Source organism: Pleuronectes platessa, chromosome 21, assembly GCF_947347685.1.
Source record: "Pleuronectes platessa chromosome 21, fPlePla1.1, whole genome shotgun sequence".
Taxonomy (NCBI): domain Eukaryota; kingdom Metazoa; phylum Chordata; class Actinopteri; order Pleuronectiformes; family Pleuronectidae; genus Pleuronectes; species Pleuronectes platessa.
This window is the reverse complement of record NC_070646.1, coordinates 18639419-18653841: the sequence shown is the minus strand read 5'-3', so window position 1 is coordinate 18653841 and position 14423 is coordinate 18639419. Positions and strand designations below refer to the sequence as shown.

Sequence of the window (14423 nt, the reverse complement as noted above, 5' to 3'; positions counted from 1 at the left end):
GAAGTTTGAGCTGTGTCCACATTATGACCCCTGCATCAGGCCCAGTTGTTAAAGCCTGGTGACTGTATCGTATTAAGTACTGTGTGTCTATCACAAATACATCTGACTCCTCTGAGCCATAGAGCTCAATCGTTGTATAAACCTATCAAACACATCGATGAGTCACACATTATGCTGAATAGGATGTACCGTCATCACCATGAACGCACGGACTGCAGTTTATTTTTGACTCATACACATGCATGTCCTGCTGGCCTAAATCTCAACTAGATCACTGCATGTAGATTAATATGCCACAGAAATAGTCCCAATCAGAAGCTCTATCCTTTGACATCCACTACGGTTTTTAAACTTGCTGCTTGGAAGTTATTTAGAAAAGTACTGGAGTGAACATCTATAAGACTTACTGCTGCTGGCCAGTTTGAGTTTGGTCTTCTCCCGGGCTGATCTGAAGATACCATTAGGCTTCAGGTCATCTTCCTCCTTTTCATTGTCTCCTTTCCTCTTGGCCATGTCATTCTGCTTCTTCTTGTAGGTGGGTTTAGGCTGACGTTTGGCTCGGCCTTCCATCTTGCTCTCACTGGTGTCAGAGTCATCTCCTCCACTCTCTGAACCAGACTCGTATGACCGTTTGTTACCTCGCCTTGATAAAGGAGCTGGTTTTCTTTCCTCCCCAGCTCCTCCGCCTGCTGCTGCAGCTGCCATCTTATCCTCTGCCTGCCTCTCTCTCTCACCTTTGCTTCCAATGTCCTTGCTCATTTCCACCTCACTGGAGGTGGAGGCGCTGAGATTTACTGTACAGGGTTTGATAATTTCTGACATGGCTGTGGTGTTATTTGTGTTACTTGTGCTGGTGGTGGTGATGGTGGTGATGGTGGTGGTGGTAGTGCTTGGCAGTTTCTCTGGTTTAGCACTAGTGGAAGTTGTTGTAGCAGTTGTAATCCTATCCTCCTCTGAGTGGCGGGTTAACCAGGCTTTCTTCAGCTTGTGGTAGTTACTGGACTGGCCGCTGCTTGTTGAGGCTGATCCTGAGCAGTGGTTGTTGGGCAGGGGACTGGACTTGCCTGGTGTAGTGCTGCCACTTGCTGAGCTGCAGCTACTGCTGTCAACTGATAATGATGAGGCTTGGCTTGCGGAGGGTGGAGGCGGGGAGCTGTGAATGCGAGCTTTGTCAATTGAATCCACAGACAAGGAAGGGTTTCCAGTTGTGATGGAGGTGGGTGCAGTTGAGAAGTTGTTCCTGGACTGAGCGGCAGCTATGGCAGCTTTGTGCTTCTTGAGATGGACAAAGGAGGAGGATAAAGGCTGACCGGAGCCAGAAATTGAACTATGTTTTGGTGTGAGGCTTGGACTGGGTTGGTGTGTCCCTGCTGGACTAGGGGGAGGCAATGACCCCCCTGGAGATGTGGTACGCAAGATAAAGCCCTCTTGGTGCTCTCCTGGTCCTGAGTGACCAAGCACCCAGCCACCAATGCTAGTTGTATGGGCTGCCATCTCTCCCCAGGCTGAAACTGAGTAACCTAGCTCATTGGTGGCTGCACCAGATTTATTCTGATTGCCAAAAGTTGATGAAGCTGAAACAACAGTTCTACACAAAGAGTTTGCGTTACTGCCTCCCATAGTTCCCTGCATACCACACACAGAGGTCCTTTTATACTGGACACACATGTCATCCATATTTGAGTTGGATTGGATAACCCTGCCAGCTCCAAGTTCTCTAATACTCTCCCCTAACCTAGGACATTCCCCATGAAGCTTGGAAGGATAAAACCTCCCATGGGGGAGATCCTGATGGATCACACCACCAGATTTGTTAGCACCAATAAGACTGTCGTACCTAATGGATGTCGATGGACGTACAATGACTGATGCCATTGCAGCTTGGGGCTTGCCCCTCGACATTCCTTTTTCTCCAGGGTACACTCCTCTTTCCTGAATCATCTCTCCAACTCTCCAGCCTTCTGTTGATGGAGTCATAATCTCCCCACTTATGACAGAGGCTACAGAGGTGATGGCGGCAGCGTTCCCATGACCCTTGACGTCCCTGAGTTCTGGCAGCAGTGTGGGAGGTTTCTGCTGCTCTGCTGATGTTTTGCTACCAGTTGCCACTAAGCTAACTGGCTGGATAGGTGTGAGGGTTGGTGGAGACAGGCGTCCACCATAACCAGCTCTCTCCCGTTCTTTCTCCCTTTCTTTCTCTCGCTCCCTCTCTCGCTCTGCAGCCTCTTTTCTTTCCAGCGCGTGTTGTGTTGGGGGATGGAAGACAGGTGCTCGGTGGAGCGATGGCATTGCCCTGAGCTGGTGTTGCTGCTGCTGTTGTTGGTGATGGTGGTGATGATGATGATGATTAGGGGCAGTAGAGGAAGGCGTAGAAGAGGGAGAAGGAGAAATGACAGGGCTTCTGCGTTCCATCCTCTCTATACCTGTGTGGTGCTGATGTTGCTGTTGGACTAGTGTTACCTGCTGGCTAAGCTGCTCAGTGATTTTCCCTGCTAAACCTTCTCCTCCCTCTGGCTGGTGCTTAATAAGAGGAGGGGGCTTAGACAGGGAGATTTTAGAGCTGTGGCTGCCCAGGGACAGAGCTCCCTGGCTGGGCACAGCAGCCCCAATACTGGCAACAACCCCTGGAACTACAACCGGTGGTTTCTCATAATAAGAGCTGAGCTCTTTGGAGGAGTACAGTCTTGGAGGCTCATTAACTACACTGTTGGACAGTGTGGTGAAATAGTTGCTCTTTTCTGATTGGATGATGTGGGGATGGGCGTGGCTGGCCTTGGGGCTGGGGGAGGTGAGAGCTGGTATTCGGACAGGGAAGGCAGAATCTCTGCTTCTTTCTCTGTCTCTGTCCCTGTCCATCCCAGGGTCACTGCAGCGCTGAATCTTAGCAGTGTAGGGGGCGACTTCAATGCTCTCTTTCAGGATTTGCCGATTCTCCTCTTTGTACTTGCTGGCTCTGTCTGCAGCCTGAACTGCATCCTGGGAGAGATAATGCAAACACTGTTAAGGTGTGTATTTCTAACTTTCAAACAGAAATACTGCATCCTGCCTGCTACAATTTGAGGTAGCATGGTTTACATGTAGGCAAAAGTATGGGGCTGAGCGATTCTTTGGCAATGCAATAAATATACTACTGTTCAAAAGACAACATTTGGTGCACTAATGCTGTGCCCATTTTAAAGACTGCTACTAATTGAAACAATGATGTTGCTCATAAAGTCAAAGAGCAATTCACCTGTGTATGTGCCAGGCGAGCCTTGCTAAGGGGGTCTAGGTAGATGCGGTGTGAATGGACATCTTTCGCTGTGGGGGTGCGACTCCTGTCCGTCTGCTCCTGTTTCAGCTGGGCAAACGTCAAAGTCCTGATTGGGTCCGCATAGCCTTTCTTATCAAAATCTCTGCATAAACAAAATTCAACAATATTTACCATGTCATTAGTTTCCCCATACATTTCAGGCAAGATTTGTGTTGTCATAAGCTGCACCACCGTGGATTGTTCATGCTTTTCTTCTTGCCTTTCTTGTTATGATAAAAGTATTTTATTTTTTTAACATATAAAACAAGATGAAAAAGCTGTATTTCACTACATCTCATAAATGCCAACAGTTAAAACACAAATCTGTGTTGAAGCAGCACACTACAGTCAATCTAAACCAACAAGAAATGACTACAAATGATTACTGTGGATGTGTGACAGTCTAAATACACTTGGGGGAACAGGCAGAGTATTGAGGTATTGCTGCCTGTTCAGCAGTTTTAATGAGCATGACATAATTAGGCTAATGAGCCAGCCAAGTGATGTGTGATGTGTTCTCCTCAGTGATGCTGTATGTTTGTGTGTATGGGTATTCAGTGGCGTCTAAATTATGTAAACTGTGGTTACATAAGGAGAGCACAAGCTGCTGAATGAACAGCGGTCTGTCTGAACTGCTTTAATATTGGATTAGTGCCACTTCACTTCATCTGACTGACCTGGCGTTGGTTGTCTGCCTCTCAGGGCTAATGTTGCTCTCTGAACACATCAAGCTTTACTATGGAAAAGGGCAGGCTGTTCAAATGTCCAATGCAAACATTCTCCTGTGGCATTTCTTTCAGTCCAATTCTAAAGAGCCGAAATAAACTGCAGCCAAAAGGGATGCCTCGTGCTCCCACTCACTCCACTCGCACACTAAAGAGCTTCACCAACTAGCTTCTAGTCCAGCTGGGCTGATCATGATCTAATGCTATGAATGTGGGAAATAATGGTTGTGCACATGTTGAATTGTTTCATGGAACTCCTCAATTAACTCGTGCATCCTCAGCTGAAGCCTATCCAGGACTACTTACTCTTTATGAATATCCATACTGGTCTTTGAAAGTGGAGGGCTTGCATGTGTGTTCATCTTGATGGAGTGGCGGTTTGCGTCAGCACTTGCTGGCCTGACAGGAATGTGGCTCAGCATACCCAGACCATCACCAGTGCTACCAGCAGCCTGGTGCAGCCATGGACTGGATGTGTTCTGCACAGGCAACACACGCACACACAGACACAACATCATTAAAATAATGAACTTGAATGTGAAATCTTCAGTCAGAAAATGTGGTCATAATACATAAAAACATGTAATGTGCAAACAAACACAGTTAACCTAATGTACTTAGACCTAATTGGTCAATAAACAACATAGTCCTAAGCCATGGACACTCTTAATTAGAACACAGTTCTAATTAGTTGGTATTTGTGGATTCAGACAAACACACAAGCACGTCGTCCTCACTATTTACACACACTGAAAGCTGAGCAGTAACAGGTCTCAGCTGTCTATCTATTATTTTCTATTGTTAGTACATGGACGTAACACATATCAAATACATCAAATCTGCTGATGGAGGCGACTCTACATTCCAACCAATTAAAAGGGACAGTCCTACAGAGCAATCTCCACAGGCAGTGAACAGAACAACCCCTTGCACACTGTGTGTTATAATGAAATAAGAGGGCATTCGAAGAATAACAGTTTGAAGCCCTAAATTCATATAAAATAAAGTTTTCTTTAAATGTCCAACAAAAAGAGTTCTACCCCACAGATTCAGTTAATTCTGTATCAGTGTAGCAATTTCACAAGATGACACTTAACTGTCAATCTTAAGTGTTCTGATTCCCAGCTTAGAAAGACAGCTTTTGTTTGTGTTGGCATATTTGGATTGAGCAAATAGAAACAGTCTGATAACTGACAAAATAGCTGTTCCCTGTCAGGCGGACAGAATCTAGGTCTGCAGTCTGTTGAAATTTGGGTCCTTTGAAGCCAGTGTCTTCATGAGCGCATTTAGAATAAACACTTTGACATCTTAAAGCTCCCACTTCAGAACATTAATATGAAACAAAATCCCATACAGCTTTCATGTATAAAAACAATTGAAAGGGTACTATATTAATCAGTTTTACGATGTATTCTAACAAGGCCAGTAACATCTTAGTTGGTATTTTCCATCTAGGCAAATAAAAATACACCCACCCTCCTGAGAGAGGCCTCAGAATTCACGCCGACAGGATTTTCAGGGTTGACCCACTTAGGTGTGGGGGGCATGCTGAGTCCAGGGGGGTAGGAGGTTGGTGTTCCATTGGGGTACTGCCAGAGGATGGGATACAGGCCAAGCCCTGCAGCCCCTCCGTGAGCCTGGGCAAGTAGATGGGGTGGAGGGGGGCCCTGACTCTGAAAACAAAAACAATGTTTAGGTTAACATTTTGAGGAGATGGTGTAAATAATGTTAGGTTGGATAAATCTGAAGGGGAAGAACATTACTTTCCTCCCGTCTCCAACCTCCCGACACTTAGTTCTCAACCACCAGAGCTAATATTTACAACCCAATCCTCCCTAGCCAAGCTTTTTAACAATCTGTAAGTATCTGAAGTCACACCTGTAGGAACTGCTGCTGGTGTGCGGCTGCCAGATGAGGTAGTCTGCGGTGACCCAAACCACCAGGGGAGTCGAGCCGTGGGTGGCCACCGAGGAGAGATGCTGTGGGCGGAGGCATGGCTGAGAGCACCCCAGGGAGTAAAAGGTGGGGATGAGGTAGGGCAGAGGTGTGAGAAGCAGAAAGGAGGTGGGAGGTGGCATGGGGATGGGATGCAGGGGTGAGGCAGGGGGGATGGGGGGAAGGGGAGTGCAGGGTGTGCAGGTGGGGATGGAGATAGGCTGCCACGTGGTTGGAAGAGACTGATGCGGCAACAGAGTTCTCTGCGTCAGAGCGGACCAGTGCAGGGTCCCTGTAAACGGTGAAGGTTTCGTTCTTATCGATGATCAGAGGACTCTTTGAGCTGCTGCTGCTCATACAGACCCCAACCGACTGGGGCCGTGCCGGCACCGGCTTGAAACATGACCGTAGAGGTTCTGCTGTTTCTAATTTAGCAGACAAACGGCCTGTGGGAGGAGGTGATGTATCAGGGAACCTTGGTATTTTGTGTTTGAAGACCTCTGGAGAGGTGTTGGGTTTAGGTCTGGAGATCTCCAGTAGGCCTGGGTGGGACCTAGTTTTGAGGTGTTCAGTTGGGTTAGTGTTGGGATAGGAGTGGCTCTGAGAGTTGTTGGGGTGCTGGGGTTTCTGTTTCAGAGAGTCAAGCTGAGGCGTGCTGGGTTTGGGGCTAGGACTCATTTTGGGTTTGGCTACTTCAGAGGGGGGGACTGTGTTCATCTTATGGGGGTTTGGTTGTTGCTGTGGATGTTTTCTAGTCTCTTCAGATGAAGGGCTCTTAATGCCAGGGTGGATAGATGAGTAGTGTTGCTGTGTGTTCTGCTGATGATGCTGCTGTTGTTGATGAGGATGAAGATGATGATGAGGAAGGACAGTTTTCTCCTTCTCCACTAGCACCAGACTCTCAGCCATCGATGTGACAGGCCTGAAAAGATATTAAAAAAAAGGCACCAGTATTTAACATGTGAAAAAGACCGGATTACACAGATTACCTTCTCTCTCTATAATAAATAGGGGAAATTAAACAGTTCTAGTAGTTGTATTTAGATATTTTATAACATAATCACAAAGGAATGAATCTACAAATGTCCAAGTGAGAGGTTTCGGTCTTTTGTCCGGCTAGCCCCCTTGTAAAAACTCTACATAATGTCCGAAATGAGCCGATGTGAGAGCACAGTAGGAGATCCTCTTGAGGATTCACTGCGGGTGAGCGTGTTGATAACATTTCTAACGCATGACAAAGGCAAAAACGATACAAATATCTAAGGATGAAACAGTGGTATTATCAATATTTCTCACCTGATAACCTCAGAGGTAGCAAACTCTATCTTATTTCCTAAAGTCCTGGCTGCTGTTAAACTATTTCCCATAATGCCTTGCTGCTGCTGCATGGTAGGCTCAACATCGGTCCGGCGGCCTCCTTCTGATGGTGAGAGAGAAGGTGGAATAGGAGGTGAGGAGACTGGGGAGGGGTTGAGGGCAGGGTAAGGTGAGAGGGCCGTGGACTCTGCATTCTGCGAGGCGAGCAACGCCGAAACTGCCTCTGAGCTCTCACGGTGCACCGTGGCCTGGGCATCATCTGTGATGTCGATCACATTGCTGCTCTGAGGGTTGGATGAGGACAGGCTCTGGGATCGAGGAGACGCTAAAAAGTGAAAAAAATATGAATTAAAAAAAATGAATCAAAATGCTACAGTTACTCAGAACTGTCACATACAACAGTTACCATGCATGTTCTGAAAGTACCTTTCACAGTGTTTTTGCTGCTCTCCACGATGCCAACCTGGATGGTGTCAGGCATCAGACACTGTTGTCGGGGAGACTGGGCAATCTGCGTTAAAGCTACCAATTCCTCTACCTCCTTCATTACAATTTTTCCCGTTTCCTTAAGCACACCCTTCTTGCTTTCGTCTGGTGCTTGAAGTTCCACCCATGGAGACAAGCGACCGATGAGAGACGAGGAATTGTTAATTTTGGCGCCCTGAATTAGTGGCTTCTCGTCTTCCTCCATTTTGGAAACGGCACTTGGTTTTACATCACTGCTGCGAGTCTTTAGTTCATTCTCAGAGTTTGGCTCTGAGGAGGAGGAGGACGAGGACGAAGAGGATGACGAGGATGATGAGGAGGAAGAGGAGCATGAGGAATGGGCGATTCTTTTGTTGTGTGGGTTTTCTGAGTCACTACTCTCTGATAGATCAGATGTCATATCAGTCTTCAGTCTCTTTAAACCCGCCTTTTTCTCATCCTCCTCGCCCTTCCTACGTTTGCTGACCGCCTGCTTCACCTTGGACTTGGAGTCTGGACAAATGATCAGAAAAAGGTTTGATTATTCTTTACTCCAAATACCTGATATCCCTCAAATGGATTCCTGCAGTAAACTGAATATTATCTTCGTTATTAGTTATATTATTGCCCTTGTGGAAACTTCCATTACCCCCTGTGATTACTGACGACTAATGATAATGATGTAATGTAAGAGAAGACTTAACTCTTTATAATAAAGTGAGGACAAAAAAAGTAGGTACAATGAATCAAAATCACAATATGTCTTTATAAATTAAGTTGTATGGTGTCTAAAAATCATATTCTCGACATGAAGGGACCATGTTTGTTTAAAAAAATTCCCACTAAAATTGGGATTTATATATATATATATATATATATATATATATATATAAATAATATCTGTTTAAAAAAATGCCATTATGATTTGTATCAGATTTGTTTTGGGTATTCTTCACCCCTAATTCTTCTTACCACTGGCATAATAATTATTTTCAATAATATATATATAAATATATATTAATAATATATATTATAATTCGAGCAACAATGTTCACATGGTAATTATGAACAAAATATAATTTCATTATATCTAGGACAGCAGAAAGGAGGCGTGGCAGAAAGCATAAAAATGGCACTGCTGCCACCAACTTCCCTGACATGAGTATACATAATCATTGTATCAAAAAATGTAGAGTGTTTGATGGTGACCATCCTCACCTTTAACAGTTGTCTCCTCTCTCCTGTCCTTGTCTTCCTCTGGAACGCTGCTGTCTGAGCCTTTCCTCCTGGAGGAGCGAGAGTTACGCTGCTCCCTCTGCTCCCGTCCACTGCCGCCAGGTGAGAGGTTTGATTGGCTGGTTGGCTGTTGCATTTGCTGTGATTGGCTGTTCTGCTGGGAGGCCAATGTCCCCTGGGAAACTTTGGGGTTGGGGCCTGATGAGTTCATGACGGGGCGGGGGCTGTTGGCCTGGGCTCGCGTATAATGACTCTGTGAGAAAAAAAGAGGTAAAATGTCAAAACATGCAGACAAACATACTGACCAAAATCAAACAAAATGATAACTTACATATTAAGCCACTTTACATTGAAAGACTTCATATTATTAGGGAGATAAAGCCAACAGCTGTGAGTGCTATACAGTTATTGATAACACCATAACATCTGTGGCTATGGTTATTTTAGTCATAACAATTACACAACAGTTACACAACTGTTCCTGGTCCCTCTCTCCTTCCTCCTCCTCTATTTCTCTCCTATCAACCCAACCTGTTGAGGCTGAGGGAAGTGAATTTCTGAACATCCAATCTTTCTTTTACAAACAACAACCTCATGAATAATAAATAAGCTCTGCTGAAGGGAAAGCAAAGGAAGCCACACAAGTTAAATTAATTAACTTAAATTTATGTCATTATTATGTAATGATTCCAGATATGTCAAGTACAAATCTTGACCAAGTCACCTTCAAGACAAGGTATTTTTTAATTTCATGTAGCTGTTAACCTTGTGAAGGTAGAAGGATGTGTAAAGATTGCAGGACTCGATGATGTTGTATCACAACGAGGGACATGGTTAAGTCAGACTCTGAGTACACATAGAGGACAACAGCCTTCCTGCCTCTAGCTGAGAGAAGGTCAGCATGCCACTCTGATTAATTACTGTCCCGTGCTGCTGACCCTGTCTGGGACATGCGCAGGATAAACTGTTAAATGAGCCCATGACTGTGAATTGGCTATTGCCCAGATGGAGCTTACACTGGGATAAATAATGCATAATAGCTGCCTGGGCAGAGGAATTTAATGTTATAGTCTATTCAAAAAAGTCCAGGAAATCCAGTACAGAGATGTAAGTTCCTGATCAACCCTGTGCAATTAGATTTTGATTGTTTGATCATTATTTTCGAAAGGTAAAGCAGCACATTCTGTCTTTGTGATCTTAACATTTTCACACTGAATATTGTATTGCCCTTGGCTTTTGAAGCAGATGCATACACCCACAGATATAAGGGGAGCAGAGAGGTCACTGCATCTCAGAATTACAACCTGGGCTTGAGTTCAGGGCTTTGAGTTGAAGAGAAAATTGGGTGTACCTGATTGTTGCCAGTGGTCCCACCGGGTCTCCCTCCTGTCATCTGTCAATAGTTATGAAACATATTAATATAAAGAAAATGTGGGGCAAGGACATAATTAGTTAATTACTGCGGAACCAGAAAGGATTTTACAATGGACTGTTTCAGCAATTAACTTTTCATAAACAGTATATCTTATCATTTCTGATCAAAGAATAACAAACTCTCACTACTTTCCTACTGATATTTGCTCACTTGAAGAGCACAAACAAATGAAATGAGCGGATTGGTTAAGAGTACAACAGTTTATGGCTCTGTCTGTGTGTTTTGCATGCAAGTGTGTACTCACATGGGCAGAGTTGTTGTTCTGACTGGATCGTGACCTTCGTCTGGAGGTGATGCCAATGTTTTCTCCTTTCAGCAGAGAGTGAACCACGTCATCTAGAAAGGTCATCTGGATCATGGATGGATCCACGTTCTGAGGCTCTAGCACCTGAAAACATATCAGATTCATTCTACCTCTCTGTGAGGAATGCAAAACTCTAAACAGGTAAAAAGCTTGCAACAGACAACAAGGGTTGTGTGTGTTTGTGTGTGAGATTACCTGGTCATTCATAACGACCATATTTCGACTAAAGAGGTCGTGGTGTGTAATGATGCCAGTGAACCATTGGGTAGCTGAGTCTTGTCTATACACACGGACACGGTAACCATTCAACGAATAGGGACCTGGAACAGAAAACAATGTTATGCTCCAACTGATGAAGTAAACAACTTAACTGCAAGTCCCTCATATTGCCTAGAGTAGACTAACTTACAGTAATGAGATGACAACATGTTCAAATTACAGCCATAACTAAAATGTTACACAAAACTCTATAACAAAGATACAGCATACGGAGTTGCATTGGTGATACATTTATAGTGGAATAATAAAAAGCTTACCTTGCATGAAAATTTCCTGCACCTTCTGGTCTTTAAGCCAGCCCTTCACTTCTTCATGGAGCTGATGGTTGTCTCTTAACACTGGGTTCTGACTGTCCACCTCATCCTGACACACACACACACAGACACACACACACACACACACACACACACACACGTTAGCAAAGATCCCAGCATCAAACTGTCTAAAATGCACACTTTTTTTAATTAGTCCACACTGAGACTCTCACACAATTTCTCCTCTTTTAGACAGTGAACAACACATATTACAGGAATCACAGCCTGCTGCTAGTACAGTTAATATGGAAAAACACACAATGTAGTGTTTTCCTTGATATATGTTGTGTTCTCTGTAAAGATGACAGAATGACAATTGATTATTTTCTGCCACCTGTTACTATATATTGCACTTTAACTTAATTTATTTGGGGAAGTTTCAAATAGAGGAGCAGTTCCACTGCTTGGTGGTTCTGGGCCTTGATTCATATTACATCATTGGTGGAAATGAGGTCAGTGAAAGATCTGCCATTTCATCACCAACCCCTTCACTATATTAAAAGTCAAATTATCAAAAAAAAAGTGCCACTTTATGAGATATTATGTGAAAAGATGCAGCAGGTGTCTGTTGTGCACCTGGTATCAAGCTATGGATGCTGAAACTATTTGATTGTGGTCTGTAGAATCAGATCTGATCCCTTTCCTGACAATATAGGCTATATATACAGTATATGTCCCATCATCAGCATTTTGCCAGAATGAATTACATTAGAAGGCAGGCAGAACACACACAAATGCACGGCAGCTTACAGGGGATCCATCAGGCTTTGTTTCACACAGTAGGTCACAAAGGGTGAGAGAGATAAGATGGTGAAAGAAAGGGGTGTTCGAAACTATTACATATCAAACGCACACAATGCAGAAATAACCTCGACACTGAAGGAGGACAGGATGAGGAAGAGGAAACCACACTCTGCCTTTCTGTTGTGTATCTCGGTTTGTGTTTGTGTGTATGTGACACATCACAGATGAATCATCAGAATTAAATACTGAGCTAAACAGCAGAAACTGTTTGGCAAACATATGATCATGTTTGCCAATTTTGAAATGATACAACGGTTGAACTTCTTGGTGCAGAGGGAGGGCAAAGTGAAAGAGTGGGGAATCTTTTTCACAAGACAATACCCTCTACAGTCTAAATTACATTAAAAGGACACTGTTCAGAATACAGAAACGAAAGCATACAAAGTGCAACCTGAGCATCTCTACACAGTGCAGAGCAGCTGGAGTCAAAATGAGACGTGGAGGCTGAGACTCAGCAGGAAGCGAAGCAGACAAAGTGAGTCTTTCATTTCACCTTCCTATCTCTCTGTCTCTCTCCATCTCTCTCTCTCATCTCTCTACTTCTGCTGCAGTGTTCCAGTTTCTCAGCCTTGTCCAGCTATATCTCAAATCAGCATATATACTAAAAATAGCACACTGGAAGGCAACCGAGGTCAGCATGTCTCTCATATATTCTTACAATTATTTCTATTACCACCATAATGCCAAACATTAGTGCTGCATTGCCTCAGAGTGAAGAAAGAGTAGATGTCTGTATCCTGATTTACAACATTCACCTCCAGAATGAAGCTTAAAAAGCTGTCAGTACATAATACAAGTTTTTTGATAACTATGCTTATATATTTGGGATTCTAAATCTAACCATGAAAACTGGCGACACATTCAGTACCACAAATCAATCTTCACAAGAGATTTGAGATTATCATGCATTAAAGTAGTACATTTTTGTATTTGCTATGGGTTTGTTTTCAACATAAGTTCAATCTGTCATTTTTCTATCACTCTTAACACCAGAAGTGTCACATTAATGAATATGACATCCTTAATTTGAAGGTAAAGTTTCAACACTGGAGCTGGAGGTCCTTCTACTGCAAAAGTGACATAAATAGAACTACAGCATCATAAATACCTCACTTTCCTGGGCCAACTATGTTTAATTTTACACTAGCAGAAAATACCACATGCAAGTCTATTTCTGCCGCCACCACTGCAATCTATTCTGGCTCAGCGCTCACCTCTGTTTAGACTTGACACACACAGAAAATGTGTTACCAAGGCAACATGTCACCACGACCCCCTATTGGTCTACTTCCAGGCCAGAGAGAATTGGAACATAAACACATATTATATTCACTACGGATGAATCCCTGTGATTCAATTGTGATTCAAGTCGGCATCAAGTTATGGAGAATATTAAGACTAGGCAATATACAAGACCCTCCATCGAGAAATTTAGAAAGGATAATATCTTACATGAGCATCTTTTTTCATTTGACTATTTAAGTAAACTACTACATTATCACTTTTATATACGTATATATTAAATACTGTACTAATATTCAATATTTCCTAAAACAACCTAATGCAATCAGTGATATTTAAGGACTGGCTTCCACAGTGAGCATTATGATAACAACTCTGATGGTGACGTATTTACATCATCTCATGGTTCATATTATCAAATCATATAAATTAGTCAACACAATAGCAAGAAACTTCCGCACTCTATTTAATTTGTTTTCATATTTGAATCAAGTTTATATATTTCAAATGAACTGAACTTCACTTTCAACTACACATCAAGTCCAACATCTACTCTAAACAAATGAACTGCCCATCTGCTATTAATATTGGAAACCAAATAAGATATTTTTAGTTTTGTTTAACAGATGTACAGACACAGATGTAGGATACAAGAGCCAGTCAAATTGTTTAAAATGTCCTGTATTAATGTCTATTTATATTGTACCGTACAATTAGTTTTTAATATATGAAATGCCCCATATCAATTTCTGTGACACTAGATACTATTAGTAGATATTATGTCTAACTTTATAGCATAAAACCAAATAGAACTTTGTCAGAAAATTAACCTAATTACCAACTACAAACTCAGTAAGTGTACATGTACTTTTTAAATATACACAATAACATATTCATGATATGAATTCAGTGCATACCAGTAACCAACGTGTGAAACTAATCTCCAGCCATTTGAACAGACTTTGTATATAGCTTTGTTAACCTCCACCGAACAAAGTGCTCAACAAAAGCTGAAAGATAATGATATGGATACTTGATCATCCAATAATTAAATATGAATTACAACTTTAATTAT

General features: G+C 43.0%; 1 protein-coding gene across 6 annotated transcripts in view; it reads right to left on the bottom strand.

Annotated features, from left to right (window-relative positions):
* Positions 1-14423, bottom strand: part of jmjd1cb (jumonji domain containing 1Cb) — a 109319-nt gene that overhangs the window by 13274 nt on the left and 81622 nt on the right. For all 6 annotated transcript variants that reach the window (XM_053413122.1, XM_053413123.1, XM_053413127.1 and 3 more), the window contains 12 exons: positions 11246-11351; positions 10905-11029; positions 10650-10793; positions 10322-10363; positions 8953-9223; positions 7696-8247; positions 7249-7594; positions 5896-6874; positions 5493-5690; positions 4324-4496; positions 3233-3395; positions 408-2976 (listed from right to left, as the gene is read on the bottom strand). In XM_053413122.1, coding sequence (XP_053269097.1) covers positions 408-2976; positions 3233-3395; positions 4324-4496; positions 5493-5690; positions 5896-6874; positions 7249-7594; positions 7696-8247; positions 8953-9223; positions 10322-10363; positions 10650-10793; positions 10905-11029; positions 11246-11351 — 5668 coding nt within the window. The remainder of the gene's footprint in view (positions 1-407; positions 2977-3232; positions 3396-4323; positions 4497-5492; positions 5691-5895; positions 6875-7248; positions 7595-7695; positions 8248-8952; positions 9224-10321; positions 10364-10649; positions 10794-10904; positions 11030-11245; positions 11352-14423) is intronic.